At 50.7% G+C, this 23042-nt stretch overlaps 1 protein-coding gene across 1 annotated transcript in view; it reads left to right on the forward strand.

Annotated features, from left to right (window-relative positions):
• The window catches only part of mgat4b (alpha-1,3-mannosyl-glycoprotein 4-beta-N-acetylglucosaminyltransferase B), a 406613-nt gene that overhangs the window by 310841 nt on the left and 72730 nt on the right, over positions 1–23042 (forward strand). The window contains exon 9 of the mRNA XM_070877144.1: positions 21083–21213. Coding sequence (XP_070733245.1) covers positions 21083–21213 — 131 coding nt within the window. The remainder of the gene's footprint in view (positions 1–21082; positions 21214–23042) is intronic.

Raw genomic sequence — 23042 nt, forward strand, 5'->3', positions numbered from 1 at the left:
TTCCCACACCCCCCCCCCCCCCCCCACCCTCTTTGAGCTTTGTGACCTCTCTCTCCCTCCCCCATCCCCCTCGCCGGGCACCAAGCCTTCAGGTCGGCTGTCTGCGACCCTCTCTGGTCCCCAAGTGAGTGCCAGTCCCGGTCCACTGTGGTCCCCGAGTGAGTGCATTCCTAGTCCGCTGTGGCCCCCGAGTGAGTGCATTCCTAGTCCACTGTGGCCCCCGAGTGAGTGCATTCCTGGTCCACTGTGGCCCCCGAGTGAGTGCATTCCTGGTCCGCTGTGGCCCTGAGTGAGTGCATTCCTGGTCCGCTGTGGCCCCCGAGTGAGTGCATTCCTAGTCCGCTGTGGTCCTGAGTGAGTGCATTCCTGGTCCGCTGTGGCCCCCGAGTGAGTGCATTCCTGGTCCACTGTGGCCCCCGAGTGAGTGCATTACTAGTCCACTGTGGTCCCGAGTGAGTGCATTCCTGGTCCGCTGTGGCCCCCGAGCGAGTGCATTCCCGGTCCACTGTGGCCCCGAGTGAGTGCATTCCTGGTCCGCTGTGGCCCCGAGTGAGTGCATTCCTGGTCCGCTGTGGCCCCGAGTGAGTGCATTCCTGGTCCACTGTGGCCCCGAGTGAGTGCATTCCTGGTCCACTGTGGCCCCCGAGTGAGTGCATTACTAGTCCACTGTGGTCCCGAGTGAGTGCATTCCTGGTCCGCTGTGGCCCCCGAGCGAGTGCATTCCCGGTCCACTGTGGCCCCGAGTGAGTGCATTCCTGGTCCGCTGTGGTCCCGAGTGAGTGCCTTCCCGGTCCTCTGTGGCCCCTGAGTGAGTGCTATCCTGGTCCGCTGTGGCCCCCGAGTGAGTGCATTCCCGGTCCACTGTGGCCCCCGAGTGAGTGCATTCCTGGTCCGCTGTGGCCCCCGAGTGAGTGCATTCCTGGTCCGCTGTGGTCCCGAGTGAGTGCATTCCTGGTCCGCTGTGGTCCCGAGTGAGTGCATTCCTGGTCCGCTGTGGTCCCGAGTGAGTGCATTCCTGGTCCGCTGTGGTCCCGAGTGTGTGCATTCCTGGTCCGCTGTGGTCCCGAGTGAGTGCATTCCCGGTCCGCTGTGGCCCCCGAGTGAGTGCATTCCTGGTCCGCTGTGGCCCCCGAGTGAGTGCCGGTCAGTGCACTCCCTCCCCAGCCGAGCCTCTCGGGTCCCGATGTGTGTGCCGGTCCCGGTCCCTAGCCCAGGCCCAATGGCCTCCGATGTACTTACCTGCACCGATTTCGTTAACTCTCCGCAAGGGTTTTCTCGAGAGGCCACATACGCTGGCCTAAGCAGAAATGGAGTAACTATTAGCTGGCCAAAGTTCTCTAAATGGCCAGAATTGGCGAAGCTGGTTGGTTACGCCCCTTTTAAGGGAAAAAAAACGTGCCTAAAAAAAAAAGTAACTAAATGAGTTACGCTGTGCAAATTGATTGGGGAAACTGAGGATTTTTAAGTTAGGGGGTGATGGGTGAGCGGGACTTGGTGCGAGTTAGGACACGGGGCAGTGAGCACAGGGGGTGATGGGTGAGCGGGACTGGGTGCGAGTTAGGACACGGGGCAGTGAGCACAGGGGGTGATGGGTGAGCGGGACTCGGTGCGAGTTAGGACACGGGGCAGTGAGCACAGGGGGTGATGGGTGAGCGGGACTTGGTGCGAGTTAGGACATGGGTCAGCCCAGTTTTGGGTGACCTCTAGTTTACGTCGGGTAGAACGTGGGAGGCCGGCCAGGGGTGTATTTTGTCCCTATTGAAAGCTGTGCGGGTCAGTGAGGACGATGAAGGTGGTTTGTGGAATGTGCACTGTTAGCAAAACTACCAATAGTGAACATCTTTGTTCCCGATAAAGGAATCCCATTTCACTCAGAGTCTCCCAATCCTTTTTGTGTGTTTTTGTCTTGTGGATTCACCTCCCGACTCTCCTCCCGACTCTCCTCCCCACTCCTCCCGACTCTCCTCCCCACTCCTCCCGACTCTCCTCCCCACCCCTCCCGACTCTCCCCCTCCCGACTCTCCCCCTCCCGACTCTCTCCCCCCCGACTCTCGTCCCCGACTCTCGTCCCCCCCCCCCGACTCTTCCCCCCCGATTCTCTCCCCCCCGACTCTCTCTCCCCCCCGACTCTCTCCCCCCCGACTCTCTCCTCCCCCCCCCCGATTCTCCTCCCCGACTCTCTTCCCCTCGACTCTTCCCCCCGACTCTCTCCCCACCGAATCTCTCCCCTCCCCCCCCGACTCTCTACCCTCCTCCCCAACTCTCTCCCACCAACGCTCTCCCCCCTGACTCTCTCCCTCCGACTCTCTTCGCCCCCCCCCCCACTCTATTCCTCCCCCTGGCTCTCTTTCCCCCCCCACCGACTCGCTTCCCCCACACCTCCGACTCTCGTTTCCCCCCCACCCCCGACTCTCTTCCCCCTCCCCTCCTGAGCGGCATCGTGCAGCATAGAAGCATAAAAGCAGCAAGGGGGCCGAGAGGACAGGAGAGAGAGAGAGACTGGGCGGTGCGGGTGAGGGTGGTGGAGAGAGAGAGAGACTGGAGGAGAGGGAGAATGAGAGAGAGAGAGAGAGAGGCTGGGGGAAAGAGAGAGCGAGTGGCCGGGGGTGAGAGAGAGAGATAGAGGCCGGAGGGGGGGGGGAAGAGAAAGAGAGAGAGAGAGAGAGGCTGGGGGAGAGGGAAGGAAAGAGGCTGAGGCAGAGAGAAAGGATGGGGTGAGGGAGAGACACGGGTGGGGGAGGGGGAAGGGGAAGGGACACGGTTGGGGAGGGCAGGGAGACGCGGGTGTGGGGGCGTGGATCCGAGGGGAGACGGATCACAAGTGACATTGTTGGAGTGGACGATATCCAGAAGTCATGACACTATCACTATTTACCATACCCAATAAACCTGTTAACAATCCGTACACAATGCCTGCCCCATCTCTGGTGGGGCGGGGGTGAGGGGGAGAAGGATACACTAGCGCTGGGGTAAGGCACTTTGGCTGGGGGGGGCATGCACTTGGACGGGTAAGGCACTTTGGCTGGCTCTTGCTGTCTTCTGGGGAGCTCTGTCCTCTGTCGCTTCAGGAAGTCAAAGTGGATCAAGTTACAATTTGCAAAGTCAGTGAGACCTTGGGATGGGATGTTCCAGTTACACATTCCTGTGAAAATTCAAGATGTGGTTTATCCTCCAAGGGGACCAATCAAGAGACAGAAGATGGAGAATGGTGGCCATTTTTGCAAATAAACACGTCCAATGAATATGCATTCGGAACACAGGAACAAGAGGAGGCCGTTCAGCCCATCGAGTCTGTTGTCTCATTTAGTTAGATCATGGCTCATCTCTATCACAACTCTTTAAGAACATGAGAATTAGGAGCAGGAGTCGGCCATTCTTCCCCCTGAGCCTGCTCCGCCATTCAGTGAGATCATGGCTGATCTTCTACATCAACTTCACTTTCCTGCACTATTCCCATATCCCTTGATTCCCTTAATATCTATCTCTGTAACCTCCCCCAGCCCAATGTCCCGCCGAGATGTCTACGCTCCTTCAATTCTGGCCTCTTGCGCATCTCCGACTTTAATCGCTCCACCATTGGCAGCCGTGCCTTCAGCTGCCTGGGCCCCAAGCTCTGAAATTCTCTCCCTAAAGCTCTCTGCCTCTCTCTCCTCTTTCAAGACCTTCCTTAAAACTTACCTCCTTTTGTGGCTCGGCGTCAAATGTTGTTTGATAAGGCTCCTGCGAAGTGCCTTGAGAGATCACCCGGCGAAAACTGGAAGTGATCCAAAACTCCACTGCTCTGTGTCCTAACTCGCACTGAGTCCTGCTCACCCATCACCCCCTGTGCTCGCTGCCCTGTGTCCTAACTCGCACCAAGTCCCACTCACCCATCACCCCCTGTGCTCACTGCCCCGTGTCCTAACTCGCACCAAGTCCCGCTCACCCATCACCCCCTGTGCCCCGTGTCCTAACTTGCACCAAGTCCCGCTCACCCATCACCCCCTGTGCTCACTGCCCCGTGTCCTAACTCGCACCAGGTCCCGCTCACCCATCACCCCCTGTGCTCACTGCCCCGTGTCCTAACTCGCACCAAGTCCCGCTCACCCATCACCCCCTGTGCTCACTGCCCCGTGTCCTAACTCGCACCCAGTCCCGCTCACCCATCACCCCCTGTGCTCACTGCCCCGTGTCCTAACTCGCACCAAGTCCCGCTCACCCATCACCCCCTGTGCTCACTGCCCCGTGTCCTAACTCGCACCAAGTCCCGCTCACCCATCACCCCCTGTGCTCACTGACCTCCATTAGCTCTTGGTTAACCAACGCCTCGATTTCAAAATTCTCCTCCTTGTTTTCAAATCCCTCGATGGCCCTCGCCCCTCCCTATCTCTGTAATCTCCTCCAGCTCCACAGCCCCTCGAGATGTCTGCGCTCCTCTAATTCTGCCCTCCTGAGCATCCCTGATTATAATCGCTCAACCATTGGTGGCCGTGTCTTCTGTTGCCTGGAACTCCCTCCCTAAACCGCTCCACCTTTCTCCTCCTTTAAGACGCTCCTTAACCCTACCTCTTTGACCAAGCTTTTGGTCAGCTGCGGCTCAGTGTCAAATTTTGCATCTCATAATACTCCTGTGAAGCGCCTTGGGATGTTTCACTACGTTAAAGGCGCTATATAAATGCAAGTTGTTGTTCTGTCAGAAGCGATCAACCTTTGATTCCTGGAGACTCCAGGAAAGTGCGGGAGAGTTAGTAAACCCCCTCACCCATCTGTATGGAAGCCGGGAAGAGTCCTTGTAGCCTTCCCCTCTGACACCAGCGACAACCCTAGTCACTCTCTGCCCCCAAGGTGGGGATTGTCCTTTGGATCGGAGCAATTGGGTAAAGTAGTCTGGTGGTTTTGTTACTGAACTGGTAATGCAGAGAACACAAGATCAAATCTCTCCCTGGCCAGTTTGAGAAGTTATTGACTATAAAGTGAGTTATTTTATTTTTCTCAGTAAAAGTGACCAGGAAGCTGTCAGAGTGTTGTAAAAACCCAACTGGATCACTGATGTCCCTTTAAGGAAAGAAACCTGCCGTCCTTACCCGGGCTGGGCCTATAGGTGACTCCAGGCCCACACCAATGTGGTTGACTCAAAAGGACTGGAGGACTGCTAATGTTATATCGTTGCTTAACAATGGAGAAAGGGACAGATCGAGTAATTACAAGCCAGTCAGCCTAACCTCAGTGGTAGGAAAATTATTGGAAAAAATTCTGAGGGACAGGACAACTCATCATTTAGAAAGTCACGTATTAATCAAGGACAGTCAGCATGGATTTGTTAAGGGAAGGTCGTGTCTGACTAACTTGAATGTTTTGAGGAGGTAACAAGGAGGGCCGATGAGGGCAGTGTGCCTGATGTAGTCTACATAGATTTTAGCAAGGCCTTTGATAAGGTCCCACATGGCAGGTTGGTCAATAAAGTAAAAGCCCAAGGGATCCAGAGCAAAGTGGAGTCAAAATTGGCTCAGAGGCAGGAAGCAAAGGGTAATGGTTGATGGGTGATTTTGTGACTGGAAGGATGTTTCCAGTGGGGTTCCACAGGTCTCCGTACTAGGTCCCTTGCTTTTTGTGGTATATATCAATGATCTAGACTTCAATGTAGGGGGCACAATTAAGAAGTTTGCAGATGATACAAAAATTGTCCGTGTGGTTGATAGTGAGGAAGAAAGCTGCGGACTGCAGGAAGATATCGATGGACTGGTCAGGTGGGCAGAACAGTGGCAATTGGCATTCAATCCGGAGAAGTGAAGAAATTCCTCCTTATCTCAGTCTTAAATGGCCAACATCGTATCCTGAGACTGTGACCCCTGGTTTTAGACTCTCCAGCCCGGGGAAAGAAAGAAAGAATTCCTTTGGTACCTGTGATGCTGATTTGTGTTGGTTTCTGCCTGCTACTGAAGTGTCAGCCGTGGCTCAGTGGGTAGCACTCCCGCCTCTGAGTCAGAAGGTTGTGGGTTCAAGTCCCACTCCAGGGACTGGAGCACATAAATCTAGGCTGACACTCCCAGTGCAGTATTGAGGGAGTGCTGCACTGTCGGAGGGGCAATACTGAGGGAGTGCTGCACTGTCGGAGGGGCAGTACTGAGGGAGCGCTGCACTGTTGGAGGGGCAGTACTGAGGGAGTGCTGCACTGTCGGAGGGGCAATACTGAGGGAGTGCTGCACTGTCGGAGGGGCAATACTGAGGGAGTGCTGCACTGTCGGAGGGGCAGTACTGAGGGAGCGCTGCACTGTTGGAGGGGCAGTACTGAGGGAGTGCTGTGCTGTCGGAGGGCCGGAACTGAGGAGGCGCTGCACTGTCGGAGGGGTAGTATTGAGGGAGCGCCGCACTGTCAGAGATACCATCTTTCGGCTGAGGCGTTAAATCGAGGCCCGGTCTGATCTCAGATGGACGTAAAAGATCCCACAGCACTATTTCAAAGATGAGCAGGGGAGTTATCCCTGGTGTCCTGAGGCCAATATTTATCCCTCAATCCACATCACTAAAACAGATGATCTGGTCATTATCACATTGCTGTTTGTGGGAGCTTGCTGTGCGCAAATTGGCTGTCGTGTTTCCCACATTACAACAGTGACTACACTCCAAAAGTACTTCATTGGCTGTAAAGCACTTTAAGACATCCGGTGGTCGTGAAAGGCGCTATATAAATGCAAGTACTTATATTGGTCAGTAACTTTTAACATTGTTATTACCAGTTTAAGTGTATCTAAGGGTTAAGACATGGCAGGAGAGCTCGGTCGGGTGTTGTGCTCCTCCTGTACCATGTGGGAACTCAGGGACGCTTCCGGTGTCCCTGACGACTATGTGTGCGGGAAGTGTATCCGCCTCCAGCTCCTGACGGTCCGCGTTACGGAATTGGAGCTGAAGGTGGATTCACTCTGGAGCATCCACGATGCTGAGAATGACGTGAGTATCACGTGTAGTGAGTTGGTCTTACCGCAGGGAAAGGGTCCACAGCCAGATAGGGAATGGAAGACCAGCAGGAAGAGTAGAGCAAGGAAGGTAGTGCAGGGGTCCCCTGCGGTCATCCCCCTGCAAAACAGATACACCGCTTTGGGTACTGTTGAGGGGAATGACTCATCAGGGGAGGGCAGCAGCAGCCAAGTTCATGGCACCGTGGCTGGCTCTGCTGCACAGGAGGGCAAGATAAAGAGTGGGAGAGCGATAGTGATAGGGGATTCAATTGTGAGGGGAATAGATAGGCGTTTCTGCGGCCGCAACCGAGACTCCAGGATGGTATGTTGCCTCCCTGGTGCAAGGGTCAAGGATGTCTCGGAGCGGGTGCAGGACATTCTGAAATGGGAGGGAGAACAGCCAGTTGTCGTGGTGCACATTGGTACCAACGACATAGGCAAAAAAAGGGATGAGGTCCTACGAAACGAATTTAAGGAGCTAGGAGCTAAATTAAAAAGTAGGACCTCAAAAGTAGTAATCTCGGGATTGCTACCAGTGCCACGTGATAGTCAGAGTAGGAATCGCAGGATAGCGCAGATGAATACGTGGCTTGAGCAGTGGTGCAGCAGGGAGGGATTCAAATTCCTGGGGCATTGGGACCGGTTCTGGGGGAGGTGGGACCAGTACAAACCGGACGGTCTGCACCTGGGCAGGACTGGAACCAATGTCCTCGGGGGAGTGTTTGCTAGTGCTGTTGGGGAGGATTTAAACTAATATGGCAGGGGGATGGGAACCAATGCAGGGAGACAGAGGGAAACAAAAAGGAGCCAAAAGCAAAAGACAGAAAGGAGATGAGGAAAAGTGTAGGGCAGAGAAACCCAAGGCAAAGAACAAAAAGGGCCACTGTACAGCAAAATTCTAAAAGGACAAAGGGTGTTAATAAAACAAGCCTGAAGGCTTTGTGTCTTAATGCAAGGAGTATCCGCAATAAGGTGGATGAATTAATTGTGCAAATAGATGTTAACAAATATGATGTGATTGGGATTACGGAGACGTGGCTCCAGGATGATCAGGGCTGGGAACTCAACATTCAGGGGTATTCAACATTCAGGAAGGATAGAATAAAAGGAAAAGGAGGTGGGGTAGCATTGCTGGTTAAAGAGGAGATTAATGCAATAGTTAGGAAAGACATTAGCTTGGATGATGTGGAATCTATATGGGTAGAGCTGCAGAACACCAAAGGGCAAAAAACGTTAGTAGGAGTTGTGTACAGACCTCCAAACAGTAATAGGGATGTTGGGGAGGGCATCAAACAGGAAATTAGGGGTGCATGCAATAAAGGTGTAGCAGTTATAATGGGTGACTTTAATATGCACATAGATTGGGCTAGCCAAACTGGAAGCAATACGGTGGAGGAGGATTTCCTGGAGTGCATAAGGGATGGTTTTCTAGACCAATATGTTGAGGAACCAACTAGGGGGGAGGCCATCTTGGACTGGGTGTTGTGTAATGAGAGAGGATTAATTAGCAATCTCATTGTGCGAGGCCCCTTGGGGAAGAGTGACCATAATATGGTGGAATTCTGCATTAGGATGGAGAATGAAACAGTAAATTCAGAGACCATGGTCCAGAACTTAAAGAAGGGTAACTTTGAAGGTATGAGGCGAGAATTGGCTAGGATAGATTGGCGAATGATACTTAGGGGGTTGACTGTGGATGGGCAATGGCAGACATTTAGAGACCGCATGGATGAAGTACAACAATTGTACATTCCTGTCTGGCGTAAAAATAAAAAGGGGAAGGTGGCTCAACCGTGGCTATCTAGGGAAATCAGGGATAGTATTAAAGCCAAGGAAGTGGCTTACAAATTGGCCAGAAATAGCAGCGAACCTGGGGACTGGGAGAAATTTAGAACTCAGCAGAGGAGGACAAAGGGTTTGATTAGGACAGGGAAAATGGAGTACGAGAAGAAGCTTGCAGGGAACATTAAGGCGGATTGCAAAAGTTTCTATAGGTATGTAAAGAGAAAAAGGTTGGTGAAGACAAACGTAGGTCCCCTGCAGTCAGAATCAGGGGAAGTCATAACGGGGAACAAAGAAATGGCGGATCAATTGAACAAGTACTTTGGTTCGGTATTCACTAAGGAGGATACAAACAACCTTCCGGATATAAAAGGGGTCAGAGGGTCTAGTAAGGAAGAGGAACTGAGGGAAATCTTTATTAGTCGGGAAATTGTGTTGGGGAAATTGATGGGATTGAAGGCAGATAAATCCCCAGGGCCTGATGGCCTGCATCCTAGAGTACTTAAGGAGGTGGCCTTGGAAATAGCGGATGCATTGACAGTCATTTTCCAACATTCCATTGACTCTGGATCAGTTCCTATGGAGTGGAGGGTAGCCAATGTAACCCCACTTTTTAAAAAAGGAGGGAGAGAGAAAACAGGGAATTATAGACCGGTCAGCCTGACCTCAGTAGTGGGTAAAATGATGGAATCAATTATTAAGGATGTCATAGCAGTGCATCTGGAAAATGGTGACATGATAGGTCCAAGTCAGCATGGATTTGTGAAAGGGAAATCATGCTTGACAAATCTTCTGGAATTTTTTGAGGATGTTTCCAGTAAAGTGGACAAAGGAGAACCAGTTGATGTGGTGTATTTGGACTTTCAGAAGGCTTTCGACAAGGTCCCACACAAGAGATTAATGTGCAAAGTTAAAGCACATGGGATTGGGGGTAGTGTGCTGACGTGGATTGAGAACTGGTTGTCAGACAGGAAGCAAAGAGTAGGAGTAAACGGGTACTTTTCAGAATGGCAGGCAGTGACTAGTGGAGTGCCGCAAGGTTCTGTGCTGGGGCCCCAGCTGTTTACATTGTACATTAATGATTTAGACGAGGGGATTAAATGCAGTATCTCCAAATTTGCGGATGATACTAAGTTGGGTGGCAGTGTGAGCTGCGAGGAGGATGCTATTAGGCTGCAGAGTGACTTGGATAGGTTAGGTGAGTGGGCAAATGCATGGCAGATGAAGTATAATGTGGATAAATGTGAGGTTATCCACTTTGGTGGTAAAAACAGAGAGACAGACTATTATCTGAATGGTGACAGATTAGGAAAAGGGAAGGTGCAACGAGACCTGGGTGTCATGGTACATCAGTCATTGAAGGTTGGCATGCAGGTACAGCAGGCGGTTAAGAAAGCAAATGGCATGTTGGCCTTCATAGCGAGGGGATTTGAATACAGGGGCAGGGAGGTGTTGCTACAGTTGTACAGGGCCTTGGTGAGGCCACACCTGGAGTATTGTGTACAGTTTTGGTCTCCTAACTTGAGGAAGGACATTCTTGCTATTGAGGGAGTGCAGCGAAGGTTCACCAGACTGATTCCCGGGATGGCGGGACTGACCTATCAAGAAAGATTGGATCAATTGGGCTTGTATTCACTGGAGTTCAGAAGAATGAGAGGGGACCTCATAGAAACGTTTAAAATTCTGACGGGTTTAGACAGGTTAGATGCAGAAAGAATGTTCCCAATGTTGGGGAAGTCCAGAACCAGGGGTCACAGTCTGAGGATAAGGGGTAAGCCATTTAGGACCGAGATGAGGAGAAACTTCTTCACCCAGAGAGTGGTGAACCTGTGGAATTCTCTACCACAGAAAGTAGTTGAGGCCAATTCACTAAATATATTCAAAAGGGAGTTAGATGAAGTCCTTACTACTCGGGGGATCAAGGGTTATGGCGAGAAAGCAGGAAGGGGGTACTGAAGTTTCATGTTCAGCCATGAACTCATTGAATGGCGGTGCAGGCTAGAAGGGCTGAATGGCCTGCTCCTGCACCTATTTTCTATGTTTCTATGTTTCTATGTAAGTCTTTCTTCTTTCTACTTGTCACTGGTGAGCTATATTCAGATTAAGTTCCATTGAATCCCCAATTAAATATAATACTTGTAAAGCTTCTAGTTTTACGCTGATCAAGCCAACACCACCCAATCTTTATGGCTCTTCGCGATGTGAAATGTTGCTAATGTGAAACGAAGAATTGTTGCAATATTCGGGGAGCAGCTGGAGTGTGTCTTAGGAATTCACAACAGCTGTTTTTTCGTTTTAAAGTAATGAAAATGATAATATATTTGACACTAATCTGTGCAGTGCAAACACGGCGAGAAAGATTAGAGTTTAGAAAAGATGAATATCTGACTGATTTATCGCTATATTGCCTGAGAGCGTGTCAAAATGGTACACAATTTCACCTTCCTGTATGAAGCTTTCAAAAAAGATACTTCAAGCTGATTGATTATTGATTACCATTTTTAATACCTGCCGTAGATATTATCACTTCAATATAGGGGGCATGATTAAGAAGTTTACAGATAACAAAATGTATTAGAATTTTTTCAGGATGTAACTAGCAGGGTAGATACAGGGGAACCAGTGGATGTAATATATTTGGATTTCCAAAAAGCCACATAAAAGGTTGTTAAGCAAGGTAAGGGCACGAGTGGCTGGGGGTACTGTATCAGCATGGATTAAAAATTGGTTAACTGACAGAAAACAGAGAGTTGGGATAAATGGGTCATTTTCAGATTGGCAGGCTAGTGGGGTGCCGCAAGGATCAGTGCTGGGGCCTCAGCTATTCACAGTCTATAATTCATGACTTAGATGAAGGGAAAGTGTGCAATGCATCCAAGTTTGCTGACGATACAAAGCTAGGTGGAAAAGTAAGATTTGAGGAAGACGCAAAGAGTTTGCAAAGGGATGTAGACAGGTTATGTGAGTGGGCAATAAGGCGGCAGATGGAGTATAACGTGGGGAAATGTGAGGTTATTCACTTTGGTAAGCAGAATAGATAAACAAAATATTTTTTAAATGGTGAGAAATTATTAAATGTTGATGTTCAGAGAGATTTAGGCGCCCTAGTACAAGAAACACAGAGAGTTAGCATGGAGTTAGCAAGCAATTGGGAAGGCAAATGGCATGTTGGCCTTTATTGCTAGAGGGTTGGAGTACTAGAGTAAGGAAGTCCTGCTACAATCGTGCCGGGCTCTGGTGAGACCACTGGGCACAGTTTTGGTCTCCATAGCTAAGGAAGGATATACTTGCCTTCAAGGCAGTGCAACAAAGGTTCACTAGACTGATTCCTGGAATGAAAGGGTTGTCCTATGAGGAGAGATTGAGTAGATCGGGCCTATACTCTCTGGAGTTTGGAAGAATGAGAGTAGATCTCATTGAAACATATCAGATTCTGTGGGGGATTGACAGGGTAGATGCAGGGAGGATGTTTCCCCCCGGGCTGGGGAGTCTAGAACCAGGGGTCACAGTCTCAGGATAAGGGGTCGGCCATTTAGGACTGAGATGAGGAGCAATTTCTTCACTCAGAGGGTGGTGAATCTGTGGAATTCTCTGCCTCAGAGGGCTATGGAGGCTCAGTCTTTGAGTATATTCAAGGCAGAGATCGATAGATTTTTGGATATTAAGGGAATCAAGGGATATGGGGATAGGGTAGGATAAGTCAAAGGTTAGCCATGATCTTATTGAATGGAGGAGCAGGCTCGAGGGGGCATATGGCCTATTCCTGCTCCTAATTCTTAATGCTTTATGTTCTTAAATTTGCTGTGTGCTTGATAATGAGGAAGATAGCAGTAGACTGCAGGAAAATATCAATGTACTGGTCATGTAGGCAAAAAAGTGGCAAATGGAATTCAATCCGGAGATGTGTGAGGTAATGCATTTGAGGAGGCAAAGGGAATGCACGATAAATGGTAGGATACTGAGAATTGTCGAGGGTCCTTGGAGTACATGTCCACAGATACCTGCTGTGTGGCGGGGGCAGGTTGGTAGAGGACCTTTGTCTTACGGATGCTTAGTGTAAGGCCCATGCTCTCGCACGCTTCGGTGAAGATGTTGATGATGGCTTGGAGTTCGGCCTCTGAGCGTCTGCATACTGTAGTTCAATGACGGAGGATGGGACGACCTTGGATCTGGCCTGGAGGCGGTGGAGGTTGAACAGATTCCCGTTTGTCCTGTAATTTAGCTCCACTCCAGCGGGGAGCTTGCTGAGGGTGAGATGGAGCATTGCAGCAAGGAAGATCGAGAAGAGGGTTGGCGCGATGACACAGCCCTACTTGACCCCGGTCCGAACGTGAATTGGATCCGTTGGATCAGGATCACGGCTTGCATGTCATCGTGGAGAATGGTGACAAACTTTTGAGGGCAGCCGAATCTCTCACGGTTGTCAGTGTCGAAGACTTTTGTGAGGTCATCCTGGAACTCCCTCCCTAACAGCACTGTGGGAGCACCTTCACCACACGGACTGCAGCAGTTCAAGAAGGCGGCTCACCACCACCTTCTCAAGGGGCAATTAGGGATGGGCAATAAATGCCGGCCTTGCCAGCGATGCCCACATCCCAGGACAGAATTTTTTTTTTATTCAATTAGTGCTCGCAAGCTGATTGATTGATTATAAATGTCTTTACAGAGAGGCTGTGCCTTCCTCCCACCCCTTCATCACAACAAGTTGCGTCTTTTAGCTAGTAAAACGTTCCAAGGCGTCTCACGGGAGTGTAATCAAGCGAAAATGGACACCGAGCCAAAGGAGGAGATATTGGGGGGGGGGTGGGGGGGGCGAGGTAGATTTGAAAGAAAGAAAGAGCATGCATTAATATAGCACCTTTCATGACCTTGAGATACCTCAAAGCGCTTTACAGCCAATGAAGTACCTTTGAAGTGTAGTCACTGTTGTAATGTGGGAAACGTGGCAGCCAATTTGCGCACAGCAAGCTGCCACACACAGCAATTTGATAAAGAGAGAAGGGAATCTCTGCATGCTGGGTGAAAGGTGAGGATGAAGGGTTAATCGAGTAGTGATTTATCAGAGACTGACACCTGAGGCAATAACTTCGGATTAACTGCTCCACAAATGTGGCGGATGCCCGTGCCTTCGGTCGGGCTCTGAGACGCACTGTGGGCATTTCTAAAAGCCTCATTTACTTAGACTCGACAGGCATAAACGGGGACGACAAGTGTACTCGCTTTAGTAAAACCACAACAGTTTATTAAACACACACAGCAGGCATTACACAAACTTGGCCAGTAATGACTTGGTTAGAACACAGGCTTTACTTCCCGTACAACCAAGGATGACGGAGCGTGCTGCCGTGGGATGCTCGACTGGTCACCCTCCCGTCTGTCTTCCTCGAAGTCGTCTCCTCCGTGTGGCGAGCAGTTTGAAAGTTAACTTTGTTCTACATTTCTTCAATACGCAATCGTCACATTACTCATTGACAGCTGCCTGGGACTTCGCCTTGTTCCGTTGATGATTGACTTATCGTGTTCCAATCTCCTGGCCTGGTCCCATCTCTTCGGGCCTTTGTGAGCGTGTCTTTCAGATGGAAATCATTGACCAGCGAACACAATTACAATCGTCCAAGCCATTAACAAGACTGGCCTTTGTGACCGTTGATTCAGTGAAGCCATTAACCCTTTACACCACTGCCGTCTGGCTCCAAGGCAAGCGCACTGTCCACTGAGCCATCATCATCATAGGCAGTCCCTCGGAATCGATGAAGACTTGCTTCCACTCTAAAAATGAGTTCTTAGGTGACTGAACAGTCCAATCCGGGAATTACAGTCTCTTGTCACAAGTGGGACAGATAGTTGTTGAGGGAAAGGGAAGGTGGGACTGGTTTGCCGCACGCTCTTTCCGCTTGTTTGCTGCATGCTCTCGGCGATGAGACTCGAGGTGCTCAGCGCCCTCCCGGATGCACTTCCTTCACTTAGGGCGGTCTTTGGCCAGGGACTCCCAGGCGTCAGTGGGGATGTTGCATTTTATCAAGGAGGCTTTGAGGGTGTCCTTGAAATGTTTCCTCTGCCCACCTTGGGCTCGTTTGCCGTGAAGGAGTCTTGTGTCTGGCATGCGAACAATGTGGCCTGCCCAGCAGAGCTGGTCGAGTGTGGTCAGTGCTTCAGTGGGGATGTTGGCCTGGTCGAGGACGCTAACGTTGGTGCGTCTGTCCTCCCAGGGGATTTGCAGGATCTTGCGGAGACATCATTGGTGGTATTTCTTCAGCGATTTGAGGTGTCTACTGCATATGGTCCATGTCTCTGAGCCATACAGGAGGGCGGGTATCACTACAGCCCTTTAGACCATGAGCTTGGTGGCAGATTTGAGGGTTTGATCCTCGAACACTCTTTTCCTCAGAAAAACGACCAGCTGATCCAGTAACCAGCGTTTCATCCACTGCTCAGCTCTTGCGGTGAGGATTTACCCCAGAGTTTTTCTCGGACACTATTCAGGTCCAAAACCATAAAACGTGCAAACCAAGCACTGGGGATCATTTCCAAAGGAATCAGATGTTCAGCAGTTATGTTAAACTTGTATCAAACCTTGGTTAGACCATACTTAGACCACACTTAGAGCACTGCGCACAGTTCTGGTCACCACATTGTAAACAGGATCTTCTTCTTAGGCAGTCCCTCTTATCGAGGATGACTTGTTTCCACGTCAAAAAGTTCACAGGTGTTTCAATGAAGGACCTAATATTCCAGATCCCAAACTACATCCTGGAGGGTGGAAGATGCCTGTGCGTGGATTTTTTTAATGTGGGGTGACCGTTGTACACCAGCCACCACACAGGCTTGACAGAGCTGGGTCTTGGTCCAGTGGCAAGGATTACCCAGGACGACTGGAGACCAGCTCTGCTGCACGGACCTAGTGCAAACACATATCGCAGTGTGGGCTGGCCAGTGCTGCCCTGGGACCCTCGCCTCTTCTGGGCCCTGTACCCTCATTCGCCGCACCTCCCCCACAAACATTCACCGCACCTCCGGCACGAACTCTTGCAGCTCCTCCGCCACAAACATTCTCCGCACGTCCGCCACGATCTCTCGCCGTTCGTCCGCCACAAAATTCTCCGCACCTCCGCCACAGCGGAGCGCAAAATAGCGCGCTGCACTGGCTCTGTGGGGCTTGAGCGGGTTGGGGGGGGGGGGGGGGGGGGAGAGACTCCGCGAAGAGCGCGGTGCGACATGGTGCCGGCTCTGCGGGCGGGGAAACGGGACCATCGCTGGACCACCAGGGAACAGGGTGCCATGGCATCAGGCGGATAGCCAGACTGCAAGATCGCGGCGTGGACCCTGTGATTGAAGAGGGAGAAAAATACCCCACCTCCCCTTTAATTGTCGCACCGCGAAAGGCCTACTGCCGACGACGGGCATCGCCCGCTGCGGCTCCAGGGACCGTGACCGAATTGTCGCTCCAGGGGCGAAAACGGGACGCTGTGCGCGGTGATGATGATGTCAACATCGGCGGAGCGCAGCACTTCCGGTTATTGCCACCACTAAACTCACGGAATTTCACAGGAATTGGTAGCGACGCCGCACCCGGGCGTAAAGACGTTTGCTCCCCATTAGCGCCCCCTAGAACCAGGGGGCCACAGTCTCAGGATAAGGGGTCGGCCATTTCAGTTTCTTAACTGATAAGGGGCATAGTTTTAAGGTGGTTGGTGGAAGGTTTAGAGGGGATTTGAGGGGGGGGCTTCTTTACACAGAGGGTTGTGGGGATCTGGAACTCGCTGCCTGAAAGAGTGGTGGATGCAGAAACCCTCACCACTTTTAAGAGATGGTTGGATGGGCATTTAAAGTGCTGTCACCAGCGGGGTTATGGACCTAGAGCTGGTAATTGGGATTAGACCTTTTGTTGGACGGTGCAGATCTAATGGTAAGTACTGCAGGGAATAGAATACGGCCAGGGTGATGATCTGGACTAGTTTTAATAGCCTGGATGGGTTGGAGAGGAATTTTCCCAGATTTCTTTCCCTAAATTGGCCTGGGTTTTTATCTGGTTTTTGCCTCTCCCAGGAGATCACATGGCTCCGGTTGGGATGGAGTATAGAATGTTTCAGTGTAAGGGGTGTCGCAGTTGTGTGGGGCGGACTGGTTGGGCTGGGTGCTCTTTGCCTTTCCGCCATTGTTCATTGTTCATAGGTTTATATGTAACCTTCAGGGCTGCTGACCGAGGGCCGTATGGCTCTTTGTCGGCCGGCGCGGACACGATGGGCCGGAATGGCCTCCTTCTGCGCTGTAAATTTCTATCTTTCTAAGGGAATAAGCGGTTATGGGGAGCCGGCAGGGTAGTGGACCTGAGTCCATGATCGGATCAGCCATGATCGTATTAAATGGCGGAGCAGGCTCGAGGGGCCGAATGGCCAACTCCTGCTCCTATTTCTTATGTTCTTATGTAGGACTGCGATGAGGAGAAACTTTTTCACTCCGATGCTTGTGAATCTTTGCGATTCTCCCCCTCCCCAGAGGGCCGTGGATTCTCGATCCTTGAGTATATTCAGGGCTGAGATCGATAGAGTTTTGGAATCTTAAAGTAATCGAGGGATTATGGGGATCAGGCGGGAAAGTGGAGTTGAGGTCGATGATCAGCCATGATCTTGTTGAATGGCGGAACAGGCTCACGGGGCCGAATGGCCGACTCCTGCTCCTATTTCTTTGTTCTTATGTTTTAAATACATGAGGGAGTAAGGAATGAAAGGCTATGCTGTTAGTGTGAGATGAAGTATAGGTGGGAGGAGGCTGGTGTGGAGAATAAACACCGTTGGGCCGACTGGCCCGTTTCTGTGCTGTACATTCGCTGTCACTCTCGATTCGGATTGGAATACCCATTGGCAGTTGTGGATTTTGGTTTTGTTTTTCGCCCTGTCTCCCCCCTCAGTCTGCACCGATAATGTCGGCTGTAACCGCTGTTTTTGGCCCAGAAATCGGCCCGGTCCCGGCCTGCAAGACCATCAGCAGGCCAGGGCCATTGGAGGAAGCAGCGTGCAGTGGTGTACCACGGCAGGGAGCAGCGCGTGCTGCTGCAGGAGGGCGACGGCTGACTACAGTGCGGGCAGGTACAGCAGGAGCGGCGAGGTCAGGGGCGAAGGAGCGGCAAGAGTTCATAGAGGGATGTGATCGGGCCCCAGGGGCAGCACGGGCCCAGCCCACACTGTGCGATATGTGGGCGCACCAGGTCCGTGCAGCAGAGCTGGTCTCCAGTCGTCTTGGGTAACCCTTGCCACTGGACCAAGGCCTCGCTCTGTCAAGCCCCGTGTGGTGGCTGGTGTGTAACGGCCACCCCACGTTAAAAAAATCCACACACAGGGATCGTCCACCCTTCAGGATGTAGTTCGGGATACGGAATATCATTGAAATGCCTCCATTCTCCTCCGTTTTCGGCGTGGAAGAAGTCATCCTCATTTCGAGGGAGTGCAAATGATTTTGGCGCACAGAGCATGCGATGAGTTTAGTCGTCAGTCGCCCAGCTGCTTCGGTGGAGAGGGAGGGACACGGACATGGAATCCATCTCGGGCCTGTCCGCGGCGGGGAACTATCCTCCTGGTTGCAAGGCAGTCGTGGCTCAAAGCCTTTGAAGTGTATGTGTGTGTGTGTGTGTGTGTGCAGCTTGTTCATTCATTCATTCATTCATCCCACTGGGGAGAGATCCGTGCAGCCAGCAAAATTGATTGTAAACAAAAGCAAGCTGGAGACCAGACTCGCCAACACTGGGGTAGGGAGACAAAGAAAGGCTGCTGTTAGTGCGGTGAACAGCACTTAGATGGAGTGTGATTGCTTTGTGCTGTGTACTGTGTAAGTTTTAGCATAACACGCAGTGAGCAGTGTTGTTTCTTCTGCCCCCTTTCTCTCCCAGCACGAGCACCCACAGTTAGTAACAGTTGATTGGAAAACAAAGGCTCAACGCAGATATACATTATGCTAAATAATTGCTCAAACTGTTACATTTTCCGCAGCACAATCGCGTCTCTGTGGCCGTCCTGGCAGTCTCGGCGTGGGATCTGCTGATGTGGGCCAGCAGTTTGTCTCTCCCGACTCGGGTGCAGCACATTTTTTAACTGAGCGACCCCGTCACAAGAAATGTTTGCTGGGCCACATACAAATTGGAACAAGCCCAGCTGCAGTTCCCCATTCCAAAGCTGCAGTGTTACACCTGCCTCCTTTGTATGCCCTGTTTAATTTTGATGGCAAGGTGGGGAAAAGGCTGGCAAGGCCGTTGGTTTGCAGAGAGCCACAGAGAGCGTACGACCAATGTCACTCCTGGTGCCAACGCGAGTTAAGCAGCGCCTTAATTTCAAAATTCTCATCCTTGTTTTCAAATCCCTCCATGGCCCTCGCCCCTCCCTATCTCTGTAATCTCCTCCAGCCCCACAACCCCCCGAGATGTCTGCACACCTCTAATTCTGCCCCCCTGACAGAAGTGACGGCCACCTTATTGATTTGAGTGTTAAATGCTCGGATCGAACATTACGCTTTGGTCCCCACCACAAACTCCGTTCCCTAGCCACTGACTCCATCCCTCTCTCCAATTCCTGTCTGAGGCTGAACCAGACTGTTCGCAACCTTGGTGTTATATTCGACCCTGAAATAAGCTTTCAACCACATGTCTGCCGCATCACTAAGACCTATTTCCACTCCATAACATCGCCCGTCTCCGCCCCTGCCTCAGCTCTTCCGCTGCTGAAGCCCTCATTCATGCCTTTGTTACCTCTAGACTTGACTAATGCAACACACTCCTGGCTGGCCTCCCACATTCTACCCTACGTAAACGTAAGATGATCCAAAACTCGGCTGCTCCATGTCCTAACTCTCACCAAGTCCCGCTCACCATCACCCCCTGTGCTCGTTGACCTACACTGGCTCCCAGTTAAGCAACGCTTCGATTTCAAAATTCTCATCCTTATTCTCAAATCCCTTCCCTATCTCTGTAATCTCCTCCAGCCCCACAACCCCCCCGAGATGTCTGTGCTCGTCTAATTCTGGCCTCCTGAGCATCCCTGATTATAATCGCTCAACCATCGGTGGTCGTGCCTTCAGTTGCCTGGGCCCCACGCTCTGGAACTCCCTCCTTAAACCTCTCCACCTCTCTCTCCTTCTTCAAGACGCTCCTTAAAACCTCCCTCTTTGACGAAGCTTTTTGGTCATCTATCCTAATGTTTTGTTATGTAGCTCAGTGTCAGTTTTTCTTTTACTGATTATACTCAAGGGGACGTTTTCAATGTTAAAGGCAAGTTGCTGTTCGTGCCATGGTTACATTAACACAAATCACATCCTGTCAGATGGCAGCATCTGGTATGCAATGTGACCTGTGAACTGAAGGATGGAACCTGGGCACTATTGCTGTTGCTCTTTGCCAATCATTAATGTGTTTGTGAATTTTACACTGAAATGACTAATACTGTCGGATGTACAATAAATTCGCAGGAACCTGGGACTGTACGGGATTGGAAGAGACCATCGCACTCCAAGTGGCCAGTTCCAGACGTGGTCTCTGTCTCTCTTTTTGTGTCTTTGTCTCTCTCGCCCCCTCACTATCTGTTTCTCCCGCTCTCTGTCTGTCTCTTTCTCTTTCTCTCTGTCTCTCTCTCTGTCTGTCTGTCTCTCCTCATCTCTGTCTGTCTCTCCCACACTCTGTCCCTCTCTGTCTCTCTCTCTCTCTCTCTTTCTCTCTATCTCTCTCTCTATGCCGCTCCCCCTCTCTGTCTGTCTCTCCCCCTCTCTGTCTGTCTCTCCCCCTCTCTGTATGCCTCTCCCCCTCTCTGTCTGTCTCTCCCCCTCTATGTCTGTCTCTCCCCCTCTCTGTCTGTCTCTCCCCCTCTCTGTCTGTCTCTCCCCAGCTCTGTCTCTATCTATCCTTGCCTCTTTCTGTCTCTACCGTTCTCTGTCTCTCTCTCTCTCTCTCTCTCTGTCTCTCTCCCCATCTCTGTCTCTCTGTCTGTATCTGTCTATCTTTGTCTGTCTCTGTCTCTCTCTCTCTCGCTCTCCCCCTCTCTCCCCCGTCACTGAAAACTGTCTGTCCAATTATATCTTGACCTTGCTGGTGCTGCGTCGTTGCACAGACTGTTGCACACACTGAGAACGCTCTGTGTTAAGTAGCTCAATCTGCACTCCAGGGCCCTGTTCAGGGTTTGAGATCGTGTGAGACACATTCCGCTTGAATTTATCGAGAACCTTCGGAAGGAGACGGATGTCTACCCAACACTCCAATTACGGGCTATTCTGAATGCAGCACAGGTGCAGGTTGCATCCATAAGAAAATTGGCACTGCGTATTTGATACAACTTGAATTAGCGAAATATTATTAATAGATGTTAACAGTATTTTGTTTTTTTTTCTAGGAAAAATGTTCAAATCACTGGATCTAAGTCTGATTGTGGAGTTTATTCTGATGTTCTACAAGGATAAGCCCATTGATTGGCTGCTGGACCACATTCTGTGGGTTAAAGTCTGTAACCCAGAAAAAGACGCAGTAAGTGGAACCTTGGTGTAGTTCATAGAGTCAGATGTTTTCTCTCGCTCACAATCCGCCCACCCCTGTTTATCAGCTCTCCTCTCCCGAAGGTTGTCTCTGGGGCCTGGTCTACGCTGATACCTGCAGCCCTCTGCTTTCTCACCAAAGCGGCCATTATTCACGTCTTTAAAATGTCTTCATTATATACTTGCATTGGAGGCAGTTCAGAGAAGGTTTGCCAGGTTGATAGATACATAGAAATATAGAAAATAGGAGCAGTAGTAGGCCATCCGGCCTTTCAAGTCTGCACCACCATTCAATATGATCATGGGTGATCCTCTATCTCAACACCATATTCCCGCTTTTTCCCCGTACCCCTTGAGAATTCCACAGGTTCACCACCCTCTGAGTGAAAACATTTCTCCTCATCTCGGTCCTAAATTTCCTACCCCGTATCCTGAGACTGTGTGACCCCTTGTTCTCGACTTCCCAGCCCCGGGGAAACATCCTCCCCGCATCCAGTCTGTCCAACCCTGTCAGAATTCTATACTTTTCAATGAGATCCCCTCTCATTCTTCTAAACTCTAGTGAATACAGGCCCAGTCGACCCAATCTCTCCTCATGTGACAGTCCTGTCATCCCAGGAATCAGTCTGGTGAACCTTCGCTGCACTTCCTCTATGGCGAGTATATCCTTTCTTAGGTAAGGAGACCAAAACTGATTCCTGAGATGAAGGGGTTGTCTTATGAGGAAAGGAATTTAGAAGAATGAGAGGTGATCTTAGTGAAACGTTTAAGATTCTGAGGGGGGCTGGACAGGGTAGATGCAGGGAGGATGTTTCCCCTCGTGGGGGAATCTAGAACTAGGGGGCATAGTTTCAGAATAAGGGTTCGCTCATTTAAAACGGAGATGAGGAGAAATTTCTTCTCTCAGAGTGTCGTGAATCTTTGGAATTCTCTGCCCCAGAGAGCTGTGGAGGCTGGGTCATTGAATATATTTAAGGTGGATATAGACAGATTTTTGAGCGATAAGGGAATGAAGGTTTAAGGGGAGCGGGCAGGGAAGTGGAGCTGAGTCCATGACCAGATCAGCCATGATCTTATTAAATGGCGGAGCAGGCTCGAGGGGCCAGATGGCCTACTCCTGCTCCTATTTCTTATGTTCTTATGACACTTGTCTAGGTTCGTAAGTGAAGAATGAGCTTTTGAATGAGTTAACATACAAACAATGACAGACAGGTAAAGACCCTCTGGCCCATCGAGCCTGTCCCACACAATTGCGATACCGTGTGTATCACAATATATACACTCCACCCCGTCCTGAAACCCTGTGATCTCCTGGAAGAGGCAAAAACAGATTAAAAAAACCCAGGACTATTTGGGAAAAAACTCTCAGCAATTCATCTCGGTGATCTAAACTAGCCCAGGTGATCACTCAGGCCCTGAATTCCCTGCAGTGCCTACCTTCTGTAATAGATAGGCCCAGCTCTCGCTCAAAGGGATTGCGTCCACTACACGAGGCGGCAGCCTGTTCCAGAGGCCCACTGTTCTCTGGGAAAAGACCCACCTCCTGACATCTAACCCAGATCTGGTCTTGTTCAACATAAATGTGGGAGATCCTGGTCCTCCCGAGCCTATTTAATTAGTGGGACTCCTGCACCTGTGGACTCCAAAGCAGGAGAGCATTTATATAGTGCCTTTCACGACCACTGGACCTCTTAAAGTGCTTTGCAGCCAATGAAGTACTTTTGAAGTGTAGTCTTCTTTCATACGGTGATAGCAAATCAAATGTCAATATCCCAAGTTGGATATCCAGGCCGAAGCTCCCGGTGTAACAGCGTGGATATC

The sequence above is a fragment of the Pristiophorus japonicus genome, chromosome 4, assembly GCF_044704955.1.
Source record: "Pristiophorus japonicus isolate sPriJap1 chromosome 4, sPriJap1.hap1, whole genome shotgun sequence".
Lineage (NCBI taxonomy): Eukaryota > Metazoa > Chordata > Chondrichthyes > Pristiophoridae > Pristiophorus > Pristiophorus japonicus.